Source organism: Taudactylus pleione, unplaced genomic scaffold (genome assembly GCF_031769625.1).
Source record: "Taudactylus pleione unplaced genomic scaffold, aTauple2 ptg000338l, whole genome shotgun sequence".
Taxonomy (NCBI): Eukaryota; Metazoa; Chordata; class Amphibia; order Anura; family Myobatrachidae; genus Taudactylus; species Taudactylus pleione.
Window position 1 is genome coordinate 164,032 of NW_028284739.1, and position 26,474 is coordinate 190,505.

General features: G+C 47.0%; 1 protein-coding gene across 1 annotated transcript in view; it reads right to left on the minus strand.

The window, feature by feature from the left end:
- Positions 1–26,474, minus strand: part of LOC148508851 (heat shock 70 kDa protein 12A) — a 165,676-nt gene that overhangs the window by 14,924 nt on the left and 124,278 nt on the right. The window contains exons 7-9 of the mRNA XM_088443944.1: positions 17,564–17,668; positions 7,118–7,376; positions 6,194–6,297 (exon numbers count right to left, since the gene is read on the minus strand). Coding sequence (XP_088300070.1) covers positions 6,194–6,297; positions 7,118–7,376; positions 17,564–17,668 — 468 coding nt within the window. The remainder of the gene's footprint in view (positions 1–6,193; positions 6,298–7,117; positions 7,377–17,563; positions 17,669–26,474) is intronic.

Here is a 26,474-nt window from a genome sequence, read left to right on the forward strand (position 1 = left end):
TAATATACCTACATATTTTATTTGCCTTACCAGTATTTAGACTAATTGCAGATAAACAAAATACAAGAATTATTATTCGTGACACAGAAGGGGGTGCATGAAATTAGGGTTACCTAAAAAGCAGAATATTATCCTTGTTTGGTTAATACTAAGGACACAAAACTACTATACTTCTTGCATCCTTATATCTAATATGCCTACTGTCTTAGGTTGATATTCTCTATGCTAATTTGCTTAATATGCTTATTGTGTAAAGCTAATTATATTACAGATTAGGAAATATGGAACTGTGTGCAGTAAGTCTATTAAATAAAACACACTGGTATACCTTACAAATAGATATGTTAATGTGTTTTAGAAACCTATTTTGGGCAATTTCAGCAATGTAGAAATGCACATATAAATATTTGGTCCCCTAACCCTCTTCTAATAGGAAAGAAGTTATATATTGTCATCCAATTTTCTCTGTTTAACATCAAAATACATGGATCTGCACTATCTATACCTCTAATATTATACTTAATATTAATAAATATATTCTTTTAGAACCCATTTGAGAGGTTTCCTTAAATAACAATTCAGGTAGAATTTCACAAATATGCACACGTATGATTCTGTATAATGATAATAAGCACATAACACAAGTAACACACAGCGGGAATTCCCTTGCTTTTATTGCACATTTCCTACTTGTTTTTGCACTTATTTTTGCATATTTCTTCATGTATACAGTAGTCTCTTTTTTATATATATTTCATGGCAGATGTCCCAAAGGGAACATCTTTTATTCGAGTATAATAAAAGTGAAGTTTTAATATATTTGTCTGTGTGCCGCCTATAGACTGTTACAGTCTCCAGCTATACCTCTAAGCTGGCCGTCTAGAGACCAGATAGGCAGAGAGTTGATGTCAGAACTGGAGTTCCAAGAAGGTCGATGGTGAAGCCAATGGAGCTAGGACAGATGAGAATCTGGTTGTTGCGGTTTTTAAGAAACGATGATGCAGCTAATGCCGATGGTGCGGCCACTGGGCCAATGGTGCGGCTAATAAGCAAGTGATAGTGGCCAAAGGGCCAATGGTGTGGCCACTGGTCCTAAGTGGCGGCAGATGAGCCAATGGAGTGGCCATTGGGCCGAAGGTGCGGCTAATAAGCCGGTGTTAATGTTCTGAAGACGCTGCTGGTGGTGCTGGGTGCTGTGGCTAGAAGAGCCGATGGCAGCTTAGATGATGCAGGAGAAGTGGAGGCATCCGATGTCCTGGACACTGCTGGCGGTGCTGGGAAGCGCTGGGTGCTGCGGCTAAAAGAGCCGATGGCATCAAAGATGATGCAGGAGCAATGGTGGCAGCCGACATCCTGAAAATGCTGCTGGTGGTGCTGCAGCTGAACGAGCCGAAGGGCTATTTCACACATGCTGGTTTTAGCCAGCCAGGCAAGAACCAGGCGGTAGCCGGCCGGCTTTTTTCAGGCACTTTCATAAGCAGCGGCTTTGAGCCGCTTTTTATGTGAGGGATTTTTTTCCCTATTGGGCATGTGCAGCAGCAGCACAAGCCTGGCCGGCAGAAGCTAGCGTGTGTGAAAGGCACTGCACGGCTACGGCATGGCACCGTCCTGCATAGTACTTTTTTCCGGCTATATCACGGCGACCGTGCCGTGTGAAAGGAGCCTGTCCTTTTCATGCAGTACTATATTTCACAGCCGAAGGCAGCACAGGGATGAGATTGAGGACGGACCGGCAGTGCTGCAGGAGTCACCGGGGAAGCTGGTCTGGAAACAGACAATACAGCAGATTACAGCTGGTGCTGCGGCTAGGAGAGCCGGTGACAGAACGAGGCCGGCCGGAAGGAAGAGTGTCCTGGAGCAATAGAGCGGTTCAGAGGAGACACGGAGTACAGGAACAGGTGAGTAATGCTGACCATGCAGCTACCGAGGGGATAACTAATCCAATATAGTTGGAAGGGCGGCAATAGTCCCGTGGCTACAAATACCAGTGAGCACCAATCCCACAACAAGAACATCATGATATCACTTCCTGAGGCGTGCTGATCGCCTCATCCCAGGATCAGCTGGAGTAACCCCATTCTTTCCAGGTACTCGGATACAAAAAACACGGTTGGTAATGTGAGGATCCCGGGTTTATGTGTGCATTATTTTCGCCTACTGGCCCTCGTCGCCTTGAGAAAGGCAACTGTAAATAGCTCTGCACAGTACCCCGGGTACTTTTATGAGTCCCTTTAGATCGCACAGGAAATGACACAATAGCAAAGGTATAACGATACCTTTATTTTACATATCACTACTTCTACATGTAAAAACAGCAACTACAACTATATACAATATATACAGAAAAGCCAGTAGTATTAGCTAACACCTTGGGGAACCCAGACACATGTCCCTATAGCAGAGGCCCCGTTAGTGTGAGAAAGGTGGGCAGCTACGAGGTCTGGCTTACCCGCCTGGGCTGGGCGAACTACCCTTGTGTGCGACAGCTGTGAGGCTCCACACTTCTCCAGGAAATGGCTCCTCCGTCCCTGACTTGCTGTTCCCGGCCGGTTTGGCCTGATCGTCCTCTGCTCAGCAGGAGCAGGGCGTGCAGACCAGTCACCCCGCGTCAGCGGGCACACCAATCCCACGCCACGGGACTGCTCCGGTGGGAGCGTACGCTTGGGCAGAGTCTCCCGACTCCTGCCCAGCCTGGATCCTGCTACGTAAGCTAGGACTCCTCTCCCTTCAGGTCTCAGGTCAGAACTCCCTCAGAAAGCCTTGCACCTGACATATGAAAACTCTGATGTTCCCACGGTTTGGTGCCACCCCTGATCCCTAGTATTGGTTGGTTTGAACGCAGGGGCTGGGTACTGAGCAGTTACTGATTACATCATTCCCTGCCTCCCCCCTGTGGATATCGGTGCCAGCCCGTCTTGCAATGGCCCCTTTGGTACAAAGGAACTTAATCAGGTTGATAAGAGGGCTGGCTCCCCTGGGGCTATAGAATCAGTCACTGTTAACCCCTCATAGTCATTTGTGATGTCACATGCCATCCAGCTGACTATAGCTTCCTGCCTAGAGCTTAAACAGAGGGGGGCTGTGGGGGGTTATCAGCTCTGTAACTTCCTATGGGGGGGATATCAGCAGGCATACACAGATACCTGTATACTTAACATTCCAGTGGGAGGGGGGATGTCTCCCCCCTGCATACTTAACACACATTACAACATCCCTACATATGTCCTATGAATCCTATAAGTAACATATCAGGCTTTAGAGATGTTATACACTGATAGGCACAAACACTTGTATACATGGTTACCTGCATTATTACACACAGTACACAACATGGTCAGGCCCATTTGTATAAGGTCATATTAATGTACCATACACAGTTCTCTCCCCACACAGTATGTGAAGCACACACACCCCATCTGCATTATAATGGGTCATGTATCACTAGCACAAAGAGTGAGCTGCCTCATCTGTGCCCTCTCCTGCTTACAGTATATGTCCTTCCTGCCCTTATACACTGGAGAGCAGAAACAGGCTGTAAAAAGTACACAATTTTAGGGCGGGCTGAGTAGCAGGGTTGTACGATGCTGGGGGGGCACCCGACCGCCACAGGTAACATAGACAACAACTTTCTCTTCTATCTCATGATTTCTCATTACTACAAATTGTCAGTAGGCTGCACCCCCGTCAACTAATGTTACTTCTATAATACAAATACTGTCCTCGTATTAATCATTTGAGAATATACAGATGTATGCGGATGGTTCTGTTCATTTGTATGTCTAATATAGTGTACCCAACCAGGGAATGACGGGGAAAACAGGGTCAGGATCCAACTGGGAAAATCAACAAAACAAAAGCAATGAACTGAAATCTCTCTCATGGGGTACTAGAAGGGATCACAAACCGGGGGTGACAAAAAGAGTTTAGGGGGTAGAGGCCCCTCTTCCAAAACAGGCCAGCATAACATTGAATTAGTTCAATGAAACTATATATGTGAATAGACGCCAAACATAAACAACTAGTGATATAATAGATCAGCAGCAGAATATACCAGGCCGAGGACATCTTACCAGAGTTAGTTCTGAGTCCAGGTGCCCAAAATAAAAAGTAAGACAACTCATCCAAGAACAAGGGTAAAAAGTTAAAGGCACATGAGACAGTGTTAGTGACACTGTTATAAAAAAGGATCTTAAAGGGGTTGTCATCCATTGGACCCCACTTTGTTCAGTCATTTTGGACTTGAGGGCTCATAGGTACTCTTGGAGTGACATCAACAAAATTATAGGAGTTGAGTAACTTGATACCATCTTCAGGTGACGAGACTGTAACCGTGAATCCACTATAGGATATGAGCAAATTATTCGGAAAGCCCCATTGATAAATGATATATCCACCTTTCTTAGAGCATTTGTGACCTGATTAAATGATCTGCATTTAGTCAATGTACCGCCAGAATGGTCCCCAAACACTGGAAGGTCTCCTAGAATCTGTGTGGAGGTTTCAGATGGAGTGCAGCCCGGAGAATAGCTTCCTTTACATAAAAGTAATGTAGCCAAATGAGAGTTTCCTGGGGGACTCCAGGCAGGGCGTTCTGTGTCCCAGGAAGGTCGTGAATGTGATCAATAAGGATGTCAATCATAGCAAGGTGGAAAGAAGCTTCATAAAGATGTCTGTGACAAAGTCCTTAAGACCAGTATAGAAGACCGGCTCCGGGATGCCCCATATTTTTGTTATGATGACGTGAAATGCCTTTGATCTCTGCTTGGAGTTGTTTATGTAGAGAATTAAATCATTGTGCGACCCAAATACCTCCTTCATTTTATTCTCGAGATGATATGTGCAGCTTCCTAGGTCATCAACAGTCTGTTGCAGGACTGAAGTGGAGCACAAAATGTCACAGTGATATTGAAGGATGCCAGAAGCATGTTTATATATTCAACCATGAGGGGTTCCTCATCGTTCATAGGACCTCTTGTTGGTATAGTGGTAGAGGTAGAGTTAGATGCCACTTTGGTCAAAGCAGCATTCTTAGCTCTAACACCTTGGGACGAGGGAACGGAGACACCCTGTGTTGGGGACATCTGTTTAAAGAAGCTCACGGGTGGTACAGAGTTAGAAACTTTCTATTTTAGGCGTCATATGCAGAACTTGGATAAAATAGGATATAAATCACAAGGCACCCTTGGGAATGGACTTAATGGCAATGAATTAGCATTAGAACATTTAGGAGCGATTGGGAGAAAGTCATGGAAGCTTATTTATTCGCCATATGGGGAGGTGAAGCATATGATCAGGCTTCACTCACCATGGCCAAGGCATGAATAGAATACAGAGTGCAGCCAAACTTCAGTCTCCCAGCAGCAGCAGCAGCATCTAGGAGCACAGCAGCACCTCAGGTAAGTTCTGCAGTATGCACTGGATATTGAATTCTGCCAGCGGATGATAGCCAAATCAACTCTCTTGGCTGATATAGAATCAGTGAGGAGCAGAAGAGAAAATAAAACTAATTCCTCTATTCAGCAATAGCTGTAGATGTTATTGGCAGCTGACTCTATAGCTTACCTCACCCAAGATGGCCACTCCTCCATTGGTCTAGTTGCCGAGCCGGCACTAAGGGCTCCGGTATTTAGGAGTTCTAGTCCCCAAGATCCCCCTCAAACCAGGCTGTCAGCGGGAGATGCATCTAACAAAAGCTGTGACTACGTCCTTTCCATTTGTGGCACCCACTGGCTACAAATCAGGATCACAAATAGGCAGAAGGAGAAGGCTCTATTCTTGGATCAACACTGAGGTACCTACATTCACTCCAAATGGGCCCCAAGGATAGCTGGGTACCAGCGGGCACTGTGGGAAGTCGTTTGGAGGTGAGGAAGCCCTGTGAATGTGCCCAAAAACAGCTCAGTTACAGGAGTTGCATCTCCAAGTGGCTGCCCAGTTTCTTAGCTAGGCCATGTCCCCAACATGTTATAATTTACCAGTAATTTAAATTCTGCAAAATAAAAGTATGATAACCGCACAAATCAATCATTATCCATTCCACCCTATGCTGCGTTCCCCAACATGTTTTGATCCTTCTAGTTATACAGGCAAATGATTATTCAGGCAAATATTGATATTGCTTTATTTATATTATTAGACATTGTGTGATTTTTATTTCAGTTTATATGGATTAAAAAACCTGCCTTATACTTACATAAGTGTTCAATTATGTGGTCCACAGTAGGCTTGAAGAGAGCATTCATGGCATCTGGATTCATCCTTAGCATTCCCTGTGAGGACCACTTGACAAAGTCCACACTGAACAGGAAAGAGACGTTAGTGGGAGGATTTCCAGAGTGCACAAAGTTTTCATTACATTGCAGATTGCTAGCATAGCCCAAAGCTAGCAGACTGTGGGCCTGATTCAGAGCCGAACGCTCTGACCAGAGCGCTCGCTCGGAATCAGGGCCCTCTTCCATGGGGACCACCCACAGCATATGCGAGCGTCCATGATGATGGTCGCGATGGTCTTGACCATCCCGACCATCGGGCTTGCGACGGAGACCCTGCGGTAGGGTTTCGCTGCCGCAAGCCTTGGAGTGATTTTGGCTCTATCAGAGCCAAAATCACTCCCACTGACATCACTAGTGATGTCAGTGGGGCCGGCTTCAGAAGGTAGGCGTTCCCATGGGAACGCCTCCGTCTGGCAGCCACGCCCCCGGCACACCCACCAAAGGGGACGTGCTGTCAATCAACGTCAACAGCACGCCCCCTTTGGTGCGAGACCCGGAGCGACGGAGAGGCTGTCGCTATCCGGGTCTCGCGCATGTGCACGACGGAGCTCCCTCCTTCGTGCGATTGTTTAGTGGGGTAACATCAACCCGCTTGCGAGTGTCCTGCGCTCGCGAGCTGGTCTGAATGACCCCCTGTGCTCCTATAGGGGAGACTGTGCATTTCTTAACAGTCACAGATGTAAGAATGCAAGACATAATAAATCAATTTACAACGGTAAAGAAGTGTTTATTTTCCTATAAATACTCCTATATAACATAGCACAGAAATCTCATATTGCCATGTATTTTTACTAATAAGAACAGTAATCATATTCTTAGATATCTGTAACATAATATTTACTCACTTGCTTTTACGGAGAGCGTGCTCCACACTGTGACCTCTGAATTTCTTGTAGTAATCGATGAAGGAAAAGGGTAAAGTTATGTTCAGTGGGTTGGTCCTGTCAGGGGCCGCAGCCCTTTTGCGTGACTCAAAGGCGATCATAAGGTCAACCCAGGCTGCTGGACGTTTCACTTTAAATTGGTCAATGAAATCATCTCCAAATATTTTACAGAGCAGTTTCTCAAACTCATAGTCAACACCAAGAGAGCCGTACGGTCCTCCTGAAATTGCCAGAATTAAGGGTAGTGTTAGCATTCCATTATTATAGCTGTTTTCCTCAAGCCAAATACCCAGTAGTAAAACAAATTGAGTGATCCCTAGTATGCAGAACACATAGGCCCTGATTCCGAGCCGGACGCTCTGACAGAGCGCTCGCTCAGAAACAGGGCGTTTTTTTTTTTTTATGGAGCAGCCTCCTGGCCGCTTGCATTGCTGTGGGTTGCCACCCACAGCTAATGCGAGCGGCCAGGATGATGGTCGCGATGGTCAAGACCATCGCAACCATCGGGCTTGCGACGAGACCCTTGTGGTAGGGTCTCGTGGCCGCAAGCCCCAGAGAGCTTTCGGCTCAAACAGAGCCGAAAGCTCTCACACTGACATTGCTTGTGATGTCAGTGGGGCCGCCCCCAAACGGTAGGCGTTCTCATGGGAACGCCTCCGTCTGGGCAGCCACCCCCCCGGCCCGCCCACCAAAGGAGGCGTGCTGTCACTCAACATCGACAGCACGCCCCCTTTGGTGTGAGACCCGGAGCGACGGATTGCCTGCCGCCATCCAGGTCTCGCGCATGCGCACGACGGAGCCGGCTCCGTCGTGCGCATGCGCTCTGGGCCACCATCGACCCGGTAGCGAGCGCTCAGCGCTTGCGACCGGGTCTGAATCAGGCCCACAGTTCAAAATTATTCTGCGTACATTGTGTATCCAGCACTAGTGATTCATTTAAAGGCAACAGCTGGTGTTTTGGGTTGAATAATATAAAACAAGGCTTGATAAATATGCTCTTCTGCTTTCTCTATGACCTCTTAGCACTAACACTTCATGCTGCAGATATTTTCGGGAACACTCACAATAGCACCAGGCACTCCCATAGGGCCTAATTCAGAGGTGGACGCAATGCCGATGTTTGCCTGGGTTGAGCAATAAGTTTTGTACTGCGCATGCACCAAGTTTCATTACCGACAGTGGTCGCAGTGAGGACTTGGACACAGACTGAGCATTTGTGGGAGGTAACGGGTGGTGGCGACTCAAACACAGGCGTGCCGCGACTGTTTTGTGGGCATGTCTGTGACTGTGACTCCGAATTTGTACGTAGTAAATAAGGCTCCAGCGGCTCAATTCCGACGGACATTCTCAGTGGCCATAGGGTTGCTCAGAACATCGATGCTGCGACCGATGTGCAACCAAAGTTGCATCTGTGTACATAAATGGCGGACAAGAGACGCTGGTAATTGTCGTCTCAATGCAAATCCCAATGGCTGCAACATTTTGACGATGGAGGGTACCCTGTGTACACAATGGACCTAAAACCCCATGGCTAGGGACAGATAGAGCTGACAATGTAGGGGTTCTAAGGGGGTTACATATCTTAATAGACTGCAGCCAATAGTTAATGGTATGTGGGCGTCTAATTTAAAGACTGTCTCTTTCATTTTCTGTTCAGGGATTTGATTGGGGCAGATGGGGAACTTAATTTACATTTACTGTAGGTGATATAGCCTATTGTCAGAGGTTAGAATCTCACTACCCCTGAATATCTCATCTATATACTGTCCCCATCCGCCCGTCACATTGCAAGTGGCAAAGCTCTGAATCAGTGGTCATGTGTTTGCATGCAAGCACTGCCGACGTTGCTGGGATTTCAGCTGCTGTGTTTTTATTTTCTACTTATAACTCTTTTCAACTAAAAACCCAGGTCCGACCCATTTACACTGCACCTTCGATCTGGGTTACTCCCAGGTTAGCCCTGTTCACACTGAACTCAGGTCTGCCCTGCTAAACCTGTGAGGTCATAAAAAGTGGGCGGTGAATGCTCCACAACCACCAATCAGCTCATTTTAGACATGACCCAGGTCAGATAACCCTAGTTGCACCGTTTACAATGCACCATTACCCGGGTCAATCCTGGGTCCGACCCTGGTAGCTACCTGGGTTAGATTGCCGGGTCACTTGACCTTGGTTATTTTTCAGGGACCCTTTTACACTGAGCTGCAACCTGGGTAGACCCAGCAAAAACCCGTGTTTTCCTCTGGTGTAAAAGGGGTATAATTTGTCTTTCTGATATACCAGTTATATGTATCTATGCCTGATCTCTCTAAGGGTGGCATCCAATTAGCTGCAGTAATGATAAGTTTTCACTGGTTAAAACTTTTCGGACTCATCGCACAAATTTGCTGCTTATCACATGTATGTGTGCTCCCATTTATCGTGCAATCCAGTTACAAAAACAGTGATAATTCTTGCAGGGATGACAGGCGAAAAGTAAAGGTGAAAATGGGGAAATCAGCCTGTACCCCAAAAAAGGGAAACTAATATTGGGTAACAGTATAGAAGTCTTTTATTGGACATAATCAAAGGGTTTGGGGTTCTTATATTGTGGCAAATGGCTGCTATATGCATTTTTCTATAACAGTAAAAAAAAAAGGTAGAAATATATATTTTTTTGGCCAAATGTAATACTCCAGTTAAATTAGGGGTACATAAAATGGGGGTAAGTATATTTTTGAGCCATTTTAGGGCTCTTTAAAAAAATACCTAACCCACTACTTTGAATCCATTTTCCTGCACTTTTTACTTTTTCACACCAAAAATAACATCATTATTGGCCCAAATAATCTAATTAAACAAATATTTTTGCATAATTAGTCATTAAGGGGGGTGTCCCAGGGGTTCTGCACCAAGTCCTGACATTTTAGAACAAAAATTGGGATTTTGCACAACTTTTCACCTACTCACAGATGGTGAAAACTAATTTGCGATAATTGCTATGGAAGATTTGGGACCGCGGCTAATTGCATAGCATGATAACCATTTTTGGAGAAAAGTTTTCACAATTGAAAACTTTTCGCCAAAAAACGGGTTATCGTGGCTAATTGGATACCCCCCTAACTCTGTTCCCCTGTACACTGCCTCCCTTTTGTCACAGGTGAATGATTCATACACCTAAACCTTCCTCAATCAATGCTGTAAAGTATAGTGAAAACCCCATCAAAATCCATCCAGTGGTTCAAGAGATTAGCTCAAACGAACAGGCAGACCCCTAAACTGAGGACTTTATTATATATATATTAGGGGTGTGCACCGGCCACTTTTCGTGTTTTGTGTTTTGGTTTTGGATCTGGATCTTTCTTCGTGTTTTGGATCTGGATTGGTTTTGCCAAAACCACCCTTCCGTGTTTTGGGTTCTGGGTTTTGTGTTTTGGATCTGTATTTTTTTTAAAAAAAGCATAAAAACAGCTAAAATCACAGAATTTGTAGGTTTTTCTGCTCCTATGCTATTATTAACCTCAATAACCTTAATTTCCACTCATTTCCAGTCTATTCTGAACACCTCACACCTCACAATAGTGTTTTCATGTCCAAAAGGTTGCACCGAGGTAGCTGGATGACTATGCTAAGCGACACGAGTGGGCGGCACAAACACGTGACCCATCTAGGAGTGACACTGCAGTGGCAGACAGGATGGCAGTTAGAAAAACTAGGCCCCAAACTGTACATAATGCAAAGAAAAAAAAGAAGTGCAAGATGGAATTGTCCTTGGGCCCTCCCACCCACCCTTATGTTGTATAAACAGGACATGCACACTTTAACAAATCAATCATTTCAGCGCCAGGGTCTGCCACACAACTGTGGCTGAAATGATTGGTTCGTTTGGGCCCCCACAAAACAAGCTGGCAATTAATGTGTCCCTGCACAAACTGGCTCTACGGAGGCAAGATGTCATCCTCATCCTCCTCATCCACCGATTCCTCACCCTCTTCAGTGTGTACATCCTCATCCTCACAGAATATTAATTCGTCCCTGCTGGAACCACAGGTCCCTCTGTACGTTCTGGAGGCTGGTCTCCCTGGAAGAGTTGATAATTCATTTTATGAACATCATCTTCTCCACATTTTGTGGAAGCAACCTCCTACGCCTTTCGCTGACAAGGTTCCCGGCTGCACTAAACACTCTTTCGGAGTACACACTGGAGGGGGGGCAACTCAGGTAAAATAGAGCCAGTTTGTACAGGGACCTCCAAATTGCTTCTTTTTCCTGCCAGTACAGGTACGGACTGTCTGACATGCCTACTTGGATGCTGTCACCGATGTAATCCTTTAACAGACAGACGCACGCTTGTCGCTGCTGCTTTGAGGATTCAAGTGCGGCTACAGCCCACACAATTCACAAAGACAGAAAAAAAAAAAGAATATTTTTATTGTTTGTGGAGCACACTTTGAGGGTTACACCACCCTTTAACAGACAGACGCACGCTTGTCGCTGCTGCTTTGAGGATGCAAGTGCGGCTACAGCCCACACAATTCACAAAGACAGAAAAAAGAAGAAGAATATTTTAATTGTTTGTGTAGAACACTTTGAGGTGTCACCACCCTTTAACAGACAGACGCACGCTTGTCGCTGCTGCTTTAAGGATGCAGGTGCGGCTACAGCCCACACATTTCACAAAGACCGAAAAAAAAAAGAACAATATTTTAATTGTTTCTGTAGCACACTTTGAGGGTGTCACCACCCTTTAACAGACAGACGCACGCTTGTCGCTGCTGCTTTGAGGATGCAAGTGTGGCTACATCGCACACAAGTCACAAACACATTAAAAAAATAGTTTTTTATTTTTTGGAACACTTTGAGAGTTACACCACCCTTTAACAGACAGACGCACGCTTGTCGCTGCTGCTTTAAGGATGCAGGTGCGGCTACAGCCCACACATTTCACAAAGACCGAAAAAAAAAGAACAATATTTTAATTGTTTGTGTAGAACACTTTGAGGGTGTCACCACCCTTTAACAGACAGACGCACGCTTGTCGCTGCTGCTTTAAGGATGCAGGTGCGGCTACAGCCCACACATTTCACAAAGACCAAAAAAAAAAGAACAATATTTTAATTGTTTGTGTAGCACACTTTGAGGGTGTCACCACCCTTTAACAGACAGACGCACGCTTGTCGCTGCTGCTTTAAGGATGCAGGTGCGGCTACAGCCCACACAATTCACAAAGACAGAAAAAAGAACAATATTTTAATTGTTTGTGTAGCACACTTTGAGGGTGTCACCACCCTTTAACAGACAGACGCACGCTTGTCGCTGCTGCTTTAAGGATGCAGGTGCGGCTACAGCCCACACATTTCACAAAGACCCCAAAAAAAAGAACAATATTTTAATTGTTTGTGTAGCACACTTTGAGGGTGTCACCACCCTTTAACAGACAGACGCACGCTTGTCGCTGCTGCTTTAAGGATGCAGGTGCGGCTACAGCCCACACAATTCACAAAGACAGAAAAAAGAACAATATTTTAATTGTTTGTGTAGCACACTTTGAGGGTGTCACCACCCTTTAACAGACAGACGCACGCTTGTCGCTGCTGCTTTAAGGATGCAGGTGCGGCTACAGCCCACACAATTCACAAAGACAGAAAAAAGAACAATATTTTAATTGTTTGTGTAGCACACTTTGAGGGTGTCACCACCCTTTAACAGACAGACGCACGCTTGTCGCTGCTGCTTTAAGGATGCAGGTGTGGCTACAGCCCACACATTTCACAAAGACCAAAAAAAAAAGAACAATATTTTAATTGTTTGTGTAGCACACTTTGAGGGTGTCACCACCCTTTAACAGACAGACGCATGCTTGTCGCTGCTGCTTTAAGGATGCAGGTGCGGCTACAGCCCACACAATTCACAAAGACAGAAAAAAGAACAATATTTTAATTGTTTGTGTAGCACACTTTCAGGGTGTCACCACCCTTTAACAGACAGACGCACGCTTGTCGCTGCTGCTTTAAGGATGCAGGTGCGGCTACAGCCCACACAATTCACAAAGACATTAAAAAAATAGTTTTTTATTTTTTGGAACACTTTGAGAGTTACACCACCCTTTAACAGACAGACGCACGCTTGTCGCTGCTGCTTTAAGGATGCAGGTGAGGCTACAGCCCACACATTTCACAAAGACCGAAAAAAAAAGAACAATATTTTAATTGTTTGTGTAGAACACTTTGAGGGTGTCACCACCCTTTAACAGACAGACGCACGCTTGTCGCTGCTGCTTTGAGGATGCAGGTGGAATCTAGACGGGATTTGGAACCGAGGACACACTACCTCCATCAATTGTCTAAATCCCACTGCACTAATGTCGGATACCGGACGCACGTCTAACACCAACATAGCAGTCAAGGCCTCAGTTATACGTTTTGCTTCAGGATGACTGCTGTCGTACTTCATCCTCATCGCTAGGGACTGTTGGAGGGTCAATTGTTTAGTAAAAGTAGTGATGTTCCTACTTCCTCTCTGGGATGATGAACAACTCCCAGCAGTAGCAACAGCACTAGGAGGAAGAGGTTCTTGATCTTTCCCTATTTTATTTTTATCGGAGAAAGTTTGGTCCTCCATTTATGTTATATTGATATATATACGTGCGGCTAAAGCGCACACAAACACAGAAAATATTATTTTATTTTTGCTGGAGAGTAGTGCACTTTGTGGGTTACACCACCCTTTAAGAAATGAGCCAGCCGGCTCTTTACTTATGGGACACAGGCGCACGCTTGGCGCTGCTCCTTTGTTGATGCACGTGCAGCCACAGTGCACACAATTCACAAACACAGAAAATAATTTTTTTTTTGGTTTGGACTGGAGTGTACTTTCGGGGGTTAAAGCACCCTTTAACGGTCAAGCCAGCCGGCCCTTTACTTATGACACAGGCGCTCGCTTGGCACAACTTTGTTGATGCACGTGCGGCTACTGCGCACACAATTCACAAACACAGAAAATAATTTTTTTTTTGGTTTGGACTGGAGTGTACTTTCGGGGGTTACAGCACCCTTAACGGTCAAGCCAGCCGGCCCTTTACTTATGACACAGGTGCACGCTTGGCACTACTTTGTTGATGCACGTGCGGCTACTGCGCACACAATTCACAAACACAGAAAATAATTTTTTTTTTGGTTTGGACTGGAGTGTACTTTCGGGGGTTACAGCACCCTTTAACGGTCAAGCCAGCCGGCCCTTTACTTATGACACAGGCGCACGCTTGGCACTACTTTGTTGATGCACGTGCGGCTACTGCGCACACAATTCACAAACACAGAAAATAATTTTTTTTTTGGTTTGGACTGGAGTGTACTTTCGGGGGTTACAGCACCCTTAACGGTCAAGCCAGCCGGCCCTTTACTTATGACACAGGTGCACGCTTGGCACTACTTTGTTGATGCACGTGCGGCTACTGCGCACACAATTCACAAACACAGAAAATAATTTTTTTTTTGGTTTGGACTGGAGTGTACTTTCGGGGGTTACAGCACCCTTTAACGGTCAAGCCAGCCGGCCCTTTACTTATGACACAGGCGCACGCTTGGCACTACTTTGTTGATGCACGTGCGGCTACTGCGCACACAATTCACAAACACAGAAAATAATTTTTTTTTGGTTTGGACTGGAGTGTACTTTTGGGGGTTACAGCACCCTTAACGGTCAAGCCAGCCGGCCCTTTACTTATGACACAGGCGCACGCTTGGCACTACTTTGTTGATGCACGTGCGGCTACTGCGCACACAATTCACAAACACAGAAAATAATTTTTTTTTGGTTTGGACTGGAGTGTACTTTCGGGGGTTACAGCACCCTTTAACGGTCAAGCCAGCCGGCCCTTTACTTATGACACAGGCGCACGCTTGGCACTACTTTGTTGATGCACGTGCGGCTACTGCGCACACAATTCACAAACACAGAAAATATATTATTTTTTTAGCACTTGGGGGGAGCACCCCTGATGGACAGAGCACCCCCTGGACAACACTACAGCACTCCTTTAGGACTGGGACACTGCACAGGACTTTGGAGTGGACACAGCCCCTATGGAGAACTGACTGCACAACACAGTCCAGCCAGCCCCTATGGACTTTGAAGTAGTGGACACAGCCCCTATTAACAACAGCAGCACAGCACAACACAGCCAGCCCCTATGGACTTTGAAGTAGTGGACAACAGCAGCACTACACTACACTACACTACACTACACTACACTACACTACACAGCCCTAACTCCCACCCTCCCTCTTCACTGTCCACAGCCGAGTGAGAAAATGGCGCCGACGCGGGTACCTTATATAGGATCCAAAACCCGCGAGACTCGGAAGGCGGGATGATGATGTTTTGCCTCGATTTCAGATCCGAGTCGGGCGGGAAAAGTCGAGCCTGACTCGGATCGGACTCGGATCGGGGGGGCTCGGGGGGGTTCGGATTTCAGAAATCCGAACCCGCTCACCCCTAATATATATATTATATATATATATATATTATATATATATATATATATATATATATATATATATATATATATATAGATTAATAGTTTCTCAGTAGACATGTCAATCCCACCAAAACAATAGATTATTAATAATTCCTATAAGGGACATGCATATTCTGCCTATACAAAAAGCTATAAATAGTTTCTATAGGGGACATGCACATTCCACAAATACAATCTGTTAATATAAGTTCCTATAAGGGATATGTAGATTCCACTTTTATATACAATTATTAATAGTTCCTAAGGAGACATGCTGATCCCTCCAAAACAATGACTTATTAAAAATTTCTATAGGGGACATGCCGATCCTGCCCATACAATCAGCTATAAATAGTCTCTATAGGGGACATGCAGATCCCACCAAACAAATGGGTTCTGCATGTGCTCTACAGAACTATTAATAACCATTTATACAATGAGGTATAGGCACATATTGATGCCACCTATAAAATTATTAATAGTTCCTATAAGGGACACACAGATCAATCAGTTATAATATATACTTCCCAAACTGTGTGCTGTGGCACCCTGGGGTCATCAGGGCACTTGCAGGGGTGCCTTGGGTTGGTGGTCCAGTAGTGTGATAGGCAAAACCAGTGCTAATGACAATGTGTGGACAAAAAGAAGTGCAGCCCTGTCACCCCCCACATTACAGAACCTAAGGGTGACCACCACATAACAGAACCTAAGGGTGACCACCACATAACAGAACCTAAGGGTGACGACCACATAACAGAACCTAAGGGTGACCACCACATAACAGAACCTAAGGGTGACCACCACATAACAGAACCTAAGGGTGACCATCACATAACAGAACCTAAGGGTGACGACCACATAACAGAACCTAAGGGTGACCACCACATAACAGAACCTAAGGGTGACCACCACATAACAGAACCTAAGGGTGACCACCACATAACAGAACCTAAGGGTGACCATCACATAACAGAACCTAAGGGTGACGACCACATAACAGAACCTAAGGGTGACGACCACATAACAGAACCTAAGGGTGACGACCACATAACAGAACCTAAGGGTGACCACCACATAACAGAACCTAAGGGTGACCACCACATAACAGAACCTAAGGGTGACGACCACATAACAGAACCTAAGGGTGACGACCACATAACAGAACCTAAGGGTGACCACCACATAACAGAACCTAAGGGTGACCACCACATAACAGAACCTAAGGGTGACCACCACATAACAGAACCTAAGGGTGACGACCACATAACAGAACCTAAGGGTGACGACCACATAACAGAACCTAAGGGTGACCACCACATAACAGAACCTAAGGGTGACGACCACATAACAGAACCTAAGGGTGACGACCACATAACAGAACCTAAGGGTGACCATCACATAACAGAACCTAAGGGTGACGACCACATAACAGAACCTAAGGGTGACGACCACATAACAGAACCTAAGGGTGACGACCACATAACAGAACCTAAGGGTGACCACCACATAACAGAACCTAAGGGTGACCACCACATAACAGAACCTAAGGGTGACCACCACATAACAGAACCTAAGGGTGACACAGAAGCACAATTTACTTCATTTAATTTTTTTCTTAATTTCTCAATAAGAAACTTTTTGCTCAGGGGTGCCGTGGAAAAAATTCTGATACTCTAGGGCGCCGTGAGTCAAAAAAGTTTGGGAACCACTGCTCAATGGGACACACAGATCCCACCTACACAATCATTTATTAATATATACTATAGGGGATGTACCGACCCCACCCATATAATTGTTTAGTAATAATTCCTATAGGGGCCATGTAGATCCCACCTATAAAATCAGTTATTAACAGTTTATATATAGGGGACACACAGATTCCACCTATTCAATCAGTTACCAGTTTGTACCTGATGCCTTGTACAGTTCTTTCAGATGACCTTCTGGTAACCTGATTTGATGGACGGTCAAATCGACGGTGCCTCCGCCACAATCTACCACCACATAACGATCCCCTGTAAAGTGTAAACCATAAATATATTTAGATAAATATGAGATTTTATATATATGAGTAAGGAAACAGAGGGCCTGATCCAGGCCCATGGTGGCCCAGTGCGCATGCGCACGAAGGCGCATGCGCGAGAACTGGATACTGACGGGCAAACCGTCGCTCTGGGTCTCTTACCAAAGGGGGTGTGCTGTCGATGTTGAGTGACAGCACGCCCCCTTTGGTGGGAGGGCCGGGCGAGTGGCTGCCCAAACGGAGGCGTTCCCATGGGAACGCCTCTGTTTGGGGGTGGCCCCACTGACATCACAAGTGATGTCAGTGGGAGAGATTTCGGCTCTGTCAGAGCCAAAATCTCTTTGGGGCTTGCGGCAACGAGACCCTACCACAAGGGTCTCGTCGCAAGCCCGATGGTCGCGATGGTCTTGACCATCGCGATCATCTTCCTGGCTGCTCGCTATAGCTGTAGTCATCCACAGCTATGCGAGCGGACAGAAGGCCGCTCTAAAAAACAAGAAGGCCGGCCCTGATTCAGAGCGAGCGCTCTGTCAGAGCGTCCGGCTCTGAATCAGGGCCTGATTACATTAAGTAGCATTCCTTCAGGGAATAAATAACATTTCTGTTTGTCTGATTTTGGGTAAAAGATCATTTAAATTTATTTACTGCTTTTATCACACAGCATTCAAGTAAAATTGTTATTTCATTTTGTTTTACATCATGGGTGTAACAGCTCTCTGTAACATTTCTACAACCTTTTTTATCTTTAGCAATGTTGAAGGTGACGTATCATGGTACGAGTCCCACAATCGGGGCCCCATATGTTACTCAGTAACATATGGGGTCCAATTGTGGGACTCGTACCATGATACATCACCTTCAACATTGTCATTGTCTCATTGTCAGTCCAAGCCCCCTCCCGCTTCTCATTGCCAGACACCAGGATTGCACTGTGCCCAATGCCCCAGGCACAAAGTGATACAGATGACACATGCCTCCTACTTGCATGTTTATAGAGTAACAGCTGGAGCCGCGATTTTGGGACTCATACCATGATACATCACCTGAGTAACAGCTGGGGCCCGATTGTGGGACTCGTACCATGATACATCACCTGAGTAACAGCTGGGGCCCCGATTGTGGGATTCGTACCTTGATACATCACCTAAGTAACAGATGGGGCCCCGATTGTGGGACTCGTACCATGATACATCACCTGAGTAACAGATGGCACCCCGATTGTGGGACTCGTACCATGATACATCACCTAAGTAACAGATGGGGCCCCGATTGTGGGACTCATACCATGTTACATGACCTGAGTAATAGCTGGGGTCCGATTGTGGGACTCGTACCATGTTACATCACCTGAGTAATAGCTGGGGTCTGATTGTGGGACTCGTACCATGATACATCACCTGAGTAACAGCTGGGGTCCAATTGTGGGACTCGTACCATGATACAGCACTTGAGTAACAGCTGGGGTCCGGTTGTGGGACTCGTACCATGATACATCACCTGAGTAACAGCTGGGGACTGATTGTGGGACTCGTACCATAATACATCACCTGAGTAACAGATGGAGCCCGATTGTGGGACTCATACCATGATACATCACCTGAGTAATAGCTGGGTTCCGATTGAGGGACTCGTACCGTGATATATCACCTGAGTAACAGGTGGGGTCCAATTGTGGGACTCATACCAGGATACATGACCTGAGTAACAGATGGAGCCCGATTGTGGTACTGTTACCATGATACATCACCTGAGTAACAGCTGGGGCCCCGATTGTGGGACTTGTACCATGATACATCACCTGAGTAACAGCTGGGGTCCGATTGTGGGACTCGTACCATGATACATCACCTGAGTAACAGCTGGGGCCCCGATTGTGGGACTCGTACCATGATACATCACCTGAGTAACAGATGGAGCCCGATTGTGGTACTGTTACCATGATACATCACCTGAGTAACAGCTGGGGCCTGATTGTTGGACTCGTACCATGATACATCACCTGAGTAACAGCTGGGGTCCGATTGCGGGACTCGTACAATGATACATCACCTGAGTAACAGCTGGGGCCCTGATTGTGGGACTCATACCATGTTACATCACCTGAGTAACAGCTGGGGCCCCGATTGTGGGACTTGTACCATGATACATCACCTGAGTAACAGCTGGGGTCCGATTGTGGGACTCGTACCATGATACATCACCTGAGTAACAGCTGGGGCCCCGATTGTGGGACTTGTACCATGATACATCACCTGAGTAACAGCTGGGGTCCAATTGTGGGACTCGTACCATGATACATCACCTGAGATATAGCTGGGGTCCGATTGTGGGACTCGCACCATGATACATCACCTGAGCAATAGCTAATGTCCGATTGTAGAATTCATACCATGATACATAACCTGAGTATCAGCTGGGGCCTGATTGTTGGACTCGTACCATGATACATCACCAGAGTAACAGCTGGGGTCCGATTGTGGGACTCGTACCATGATACATCACCTGAGTAACAGATGGAGCCCGATTGTGGGACTCATACCATGATACATCACCTGAGTAATAGCTGGGTTCCGATTGTGGGACTCGTACCGTGATACATCACCTGAGTAACAGGTGGGGTCCGATTGTGGGACTCATACCAGGATACATGACCTGAGTAACAGATGGAGCCCGATTGTGGTACTGTTACCATGATACATCACCTGAGTAACAGCTGGGGCCCCGATTGTGGGACTCGTACCATGATACATCACCTGAGTAACAGCTGGGGTCCGATTGTGGGACTCGTACCATGATACATCACCTGAGTAACAGCTGGGGCCCCGATTGTGGGACTTGTACCATGATACATCACCTGAGTAACAGCTGGTGTCCGATTGTGGGACTCGTACCATGATACATCACCTGAGTTATAGCTGGGGTCCGATTGCGGGACTCGTACCATGATACATCACCTGAGTAACAGATGGAGCCCGATTGTAGTACTGTTACCATGATACATCACCTGAGTAACAGCTGGGGCCTGATTGTTGGACTCGTACCATGATACATCACCTGAGTAACAGCTGGGGTCCGATTGCGGGACTCGTACAATGATACATCACCTGAGTAACAGCTGGGGCCCTGATTGTGGGACTCATACCATGTTACATCACCTGAGTAACAGCTGGGGCCCCGATTGTGGGACTTGTACCATGATACATCACCTGAGTAACAGCTGGGGTCCGATTGTGGGACTCGTACCATGATACATCACCTGAGTAACAGCTGGGGCCCCGATTGTGGGACTTGTACCATGATACATCACCTGAGTAACAGCTGGGATCCAATTGTGGGACTCGTACCATGATACATCACCTGAGATATAGCTGGGGTCCGATTGTGGGACTCGCACCATGATACATCACCTGAGCAATAGCTGATGTCCGATTGTAGAATTCATACCATGATACATAACCTGAGTATCAGCTGGGGCCTGATTGTTGGACTCGTACCATGATACATCACCAGAGTAACAGCTGGGGTCCGATTGTGGGACTCGTACCATGATACATCACCTGAGTAACAGATGGAGCCCGATTGTGGGACTCAAACCATGATACATCACCTGAGTAATAGCTGGGTTCCGATTGTGGGACTCGTACCGTGATACATCACCTGAGTAACAGGTGGGGTCCGATTGTGGGACTCATACCAGGATACATGACCTGAGTAACAGATGGAGCCCGATTGTGGTACTGTTACCATGATACATCACCTGAGTAACAGCTGGGGCCTGATTGTTGGACTCGTACCATGATACATCACCTGAGTAACAGCTGGGGTCCGATTGCGGGACTCGTACAATGATACATCACCTGAGTAACAGCTGGGGCCCTGATTGTGGGACTCATACCATGTTACATCACCTGAGTAACAGCTGGGGCCCCGATTGTGGGACTTGTACCATGATACATCACCTGAGTAACAGCTGGGGTCCGATTGTGGGACTCGTACCATGATACATCACCTGAGTAACAGCTGGGGCCCCGATTGTGGGACTTGTACCATGATACATCACCTGAGTAACAGCTGGTGTCCGATTGTGGGACTCGTACCATGATACATCACCTGAGTTATAGCTGGGGTCCGATTGTGGGACTCGTACCATGATACATCACCTGAGTAACAGCTGGGGTCCGATTGTGGGACTCGTACCATGATACATCACGTGAGTAACAGCTGGGGTCCGATTGTGGGACTCTTACCATGATACATCACCTGAGTAACAGCTGGGGTCCGATTGTGGTATCATGGTACGAGTCCCACAATCGGGGCCCCATATGTTACTCAGGTGATGTATCATGGTATGAGTTCTACAATCGGGGCCCCATATTTTACTCAGGTGATGTATCATGGTATGAGTTATACAATCAGGCTCCATCTGTTACTCAGGTGATGTATCACGGTACGAGTCCCACAGTCGGGGCCCCAGCTTTTACTCAGGTGATGTATCATGGTATGAGTTCTTCAATCAGGCCCCAGCTGTTCCTCAGGTGATGTATCATGGTATGAGTTGTTCAATCGGGTCCCATGTGTTACTCAGGTGATGTATCATAGTATGAGTTCTACAATCGGGGCCCCATATTTTACTCAGGTGATGTATCATGGTATGAGTTATACAATCAGGCTCCATCTGTTACTCAGGTGATGTATCACATTACGAGTCCCACAATCGGGGCCCCAGCTTTTACTCAGGTGATGTATCATGGTACGAGTCCCATGATAGAGCCAAAATCACTCCTGGCCTTGCGGTTGAAAAACTCAACCGCAGGCTTTTGCTCGCAGTTTCGATGGTCGCGATGGTCAAGACCATCGCGACCATCATCCTGCACGCTTGTATATGCTGTGGGTGGTGACCCACAGCTATACGAGCGTCCAGGAGGACGCTCCATATTAATGGAGGTGGGCCCTGATTCAGAGCGAGCGCTCTGGTCAGAGCGTCCGGCTCTGAATCAGGGCCATAGGCCCTCATTCAGAGCCGTTCGCTATTTGCGTTCGTTCGTTCAAAAACAAGGGGCGGCTATGCAAATGATCCGTTCGCACATTGCAGTCTGTTCACACCTCTAAGTCTGAACGAGCGAGCAAAACATACGCTCGTTTATTTGATAAAAACGCCCCCCTGGGCGCTCGCACCATATGTCATGTCCGCTATTTATTAGATTAATCGAGTACATCGAACAGGGTATGAACTGCTCGCTATTCTTGTGGTTGGTTTTTTCAACAGCTATTTTGCGAGCAGTTCTGACTATAAAATAACCCAGTGACGTGGTCAATGACGCTGCTGTATTAATTATGCACACCCATAAAACGCCCGTTTTGACCTTTAAGCACGCCTGCGATCGGATCTCCACTCCCCGTTTTCAAGCACCTTCCCCTGTTACCACCCACATACGCCTCATTCTGTCTCTCAAAATAGCAGGCATTCGCTATACAGCGTACAAATGATTTTCGGCCGCACTGACTGGTTCGCGCATGCGTACTAAAAACCGTACGCATGCGCAGATGTGCGAACATCGCTCGGAACGAGCGTACTGCCGCTAGCGAGTGGCTCTGAATGAGGGCCATTGTCTCTTATTGTTGTCATTAGAAGCCAGTGAGACACTTCTGGTCTCCACAATGAACCAGGTCTAATAAGAGAAATATGGAGACTGAGGGTCTCATTCAGACCCGCTCACAAGCGCTTGAGCGCTCGCCAACGGGTCGATGTTGGGCTCTGCACACACGCAGCGGCCACACTGCGCGTGAGCAAGCCCCTGAGCGAGAGAGAAAATCTCTCGCTCAGGGGCTCACTACAAAAGGGGCGTCTGTCGATGGTGATCGACAGCTCGCCCCGTTTTGTAGGCGTGGCAGGGGGGTGGCTTCACAAACTGAGGCGTTCCCAAACAAATGCCTGCCGTTTGTGGGCGGCCCCACTGACATCACCAGTGATGTCAGTGGGAGAGCTTCTGGCTCCTTTAGAACCGGAAGCTCTCTGGGGCTTGCGCCAGACGAGACCCTACCACAAGCTTAGCGAGCGGCCAGGAGGCCGGCTCTTTTTAGAGATGTGGCCGCCCTCTTTCAGAGTGAGCGCTCGCATTTTGCAAGTGGCTCTGAATGAGGTCCTGAATAAATCAAATTGGACAGCTGATCGAGAATGGTATCTAATAAGAGACCGCTCCTGATTGGCACCCATATATGAACCAGGTGGGATTACCAGACAATAAATCATTTAGTAAACAAATCTCCTAATGATCCATTAGTTTTATCTTTGTGAGCTTTTTATTTTCATTCCATTATGTAGCATCAAGGAAATAAGATTCCAAGAAGGCGACATTTTATTAAGGGAAAAAATATGGGGTCATTAATATGAAACCAAAAAATAATGGGGACAAATTATACTTTATATTTATAATATTAATAGGACACAGTAATTATTTTTATTATACTATTGTAGTGCAAAATTGTCACCTAAAACTGTCTTTCATATGCATGTGGGGACTATGGGCCTGATTCACTTCGGATCGCAACTGCTATAGTACTGTATGCTAATCCACTGCAAATACTGTACATTGCGATCAGTATGCCCTCGCAGCATAACATAAGCACGCCCACTTTACTCACCACACATCCGGAATGTTTATGAGGACTGCAAAACCATTGGTACAAGTGAGTACCATCGGAGCCTCACGCACACTTGCACATGCCCTGACCTTACTCAGAAATTGCTAACTTCAGCGCACGCTATAAGGTCTCAGCTGCATAGGGCATCGCAGTGTATAATTTATGCATGCCCCTGCAACACCGTTGAAACGCACTGGTAAGCCTGAGTTCGCACGACCACCTCCCTCTTGCCACACACAAATGGCACTTCCTGTCAATTACTCTGTGGTGGTCTGCGTAGATGCTGATTTGCGCACACGCACAATTGGACGACTGCATTCGTATTAGAAACTGCGTTTCAGGCTGAATCTGGCCCTATATTTTAACATGTGCCAGCCGATATATCAACAATTCAAATGTCAACACAAGATTGTTGACATATTCTGAATGTTGACGCATGAAAATATAATTAGGGTTACGCTACCATTAGGGTTAAATTGCTATTAGGGTTAGGATGCTATTAGGGTTAGGGTTAGTTTAGGGTTAGGATGCTATTAGGGTTAGGGTTAGTGTTAGGGTTAGGATGCTATTAGGGTTAAATTGCTATTAGGGTTACGCTGCTATTAATGTTAAATTGCTATTAGTGTTAAATTGCTATTAGGGTTAGGCAGCTAGTAGGGTTAGGGTTAGGCCAGTGGCGTAACTAGGGTATTTGGAGCCCAGGGCAAATTTGAAAAGGGAGCGCCCCCCCCCCGATGTGCGTGCGCCGAAGGCAAAAAAAGGGCGTGGTCTCTTAAATATGGGGCGTGTCAACATGACACACCCCTTTATTTTCACACTGAACATTCCTATCCATATGCACCTTAACCCCAGTAGTACCCCTTATACAGTACCCCCAGTATGGAGTTGTGGTCCCTCTTATCCAGGCCCATAGTAGTGCCCCTTGTACAGTACCCCCAGTATGCAGTTGTGGTCCCTCTTATGCAGGCCCATAGTAGTGCCCCTTGCACAGTACCCCCAGTATGGAGTTGTGGTCCCTCTTATGCAGGCCCATAGTAGTGCCCCTTGCACAGTACCCCCAGTAGTGGTCCCCCCAAATGCAGTGCCCCATGTAGTGTTCCCCCTTATGCAGTGCCCCCAGTAGCAGTCCCCACAATGCAGTGTGCCCAGTAGCGGTATCCCCTTATGCAGTGCCCTTTATATGGTGCCCCCAGTAGAATTCCCCCCTATGCAGTGCCCTTTATATAGTGCCCCCAGCAGTAGTCCCCCCCATGCAGTTTTCCCAGTAGTGGTCCCCTTATGCAGGCACCCAGTAGTGATCCCCCCTATCCAGTGCCCCCTGTAGTGGCCCTTCCTATTATTGCCCCCAGTAGTGGTCCCCCGAGTTCAGTGCCTCTACTAGTAGGCCCCCTTTATAATGCCCCCAGTGGTAGTTCCCCCCCCCAAGTAGTAGTCCCCAGTAGAGGTTCCCCCTTCCGATTATGTGCCCCCAGTAGTAGCCACCCCCCAGTAGAGGTCCTCTCAATAACGGTGCCCCCACCCCCAGCAGAGGTCCTCCCAGTAGTAGCCACCCCCCTCCCCCGTACTGCAGATAGGTTAAAAAAATAATATATATGTATATATATATATATATATATATAAACATACTTACCTGAATCCACGCTGCTGCTCCGGTCCGCGACGCCGCTCCCGCCGCCCGCCAGTCCGCCCGGGCTGGCCCACTCAGCATTATGGGACAGACGTCATGACGTCAGTCCCATTACCCACTGCAGGAGCCGGACGGAAGTCCGGCTCTTGCAGTGGGTGCTGCTGCAGTCAATGAGAGTCTATCTGACTCTCATTGGCTGCTGTTTAACACACGCATCGCCGCCAGTGCTGGCGGCGATGCGTGTGTTATGCACAGCCTGAGCCCGCCTCCTGGCGCTATTGGGCAATCGCTCAGGGGGAGGGAACGGGCTCAGGTGTGCAGCACAAGAACGGCGCTGGAAGCCTAGCGCCGGTCCTGTGTAAATGTGTAGCGTCGACCGCAATCACTGCGGTCAGTGCTACACTTGTGGCTAACTAGGGCGGGCCGGACCGTGGCCGGTGGCACCCCCCCGCGCCGCCGGTCCCACGGGGCCCAGGGCACGCACCCTGCCCGACCCCCCCTAGTTACGCCACTGGGTTAGGCTGCTATT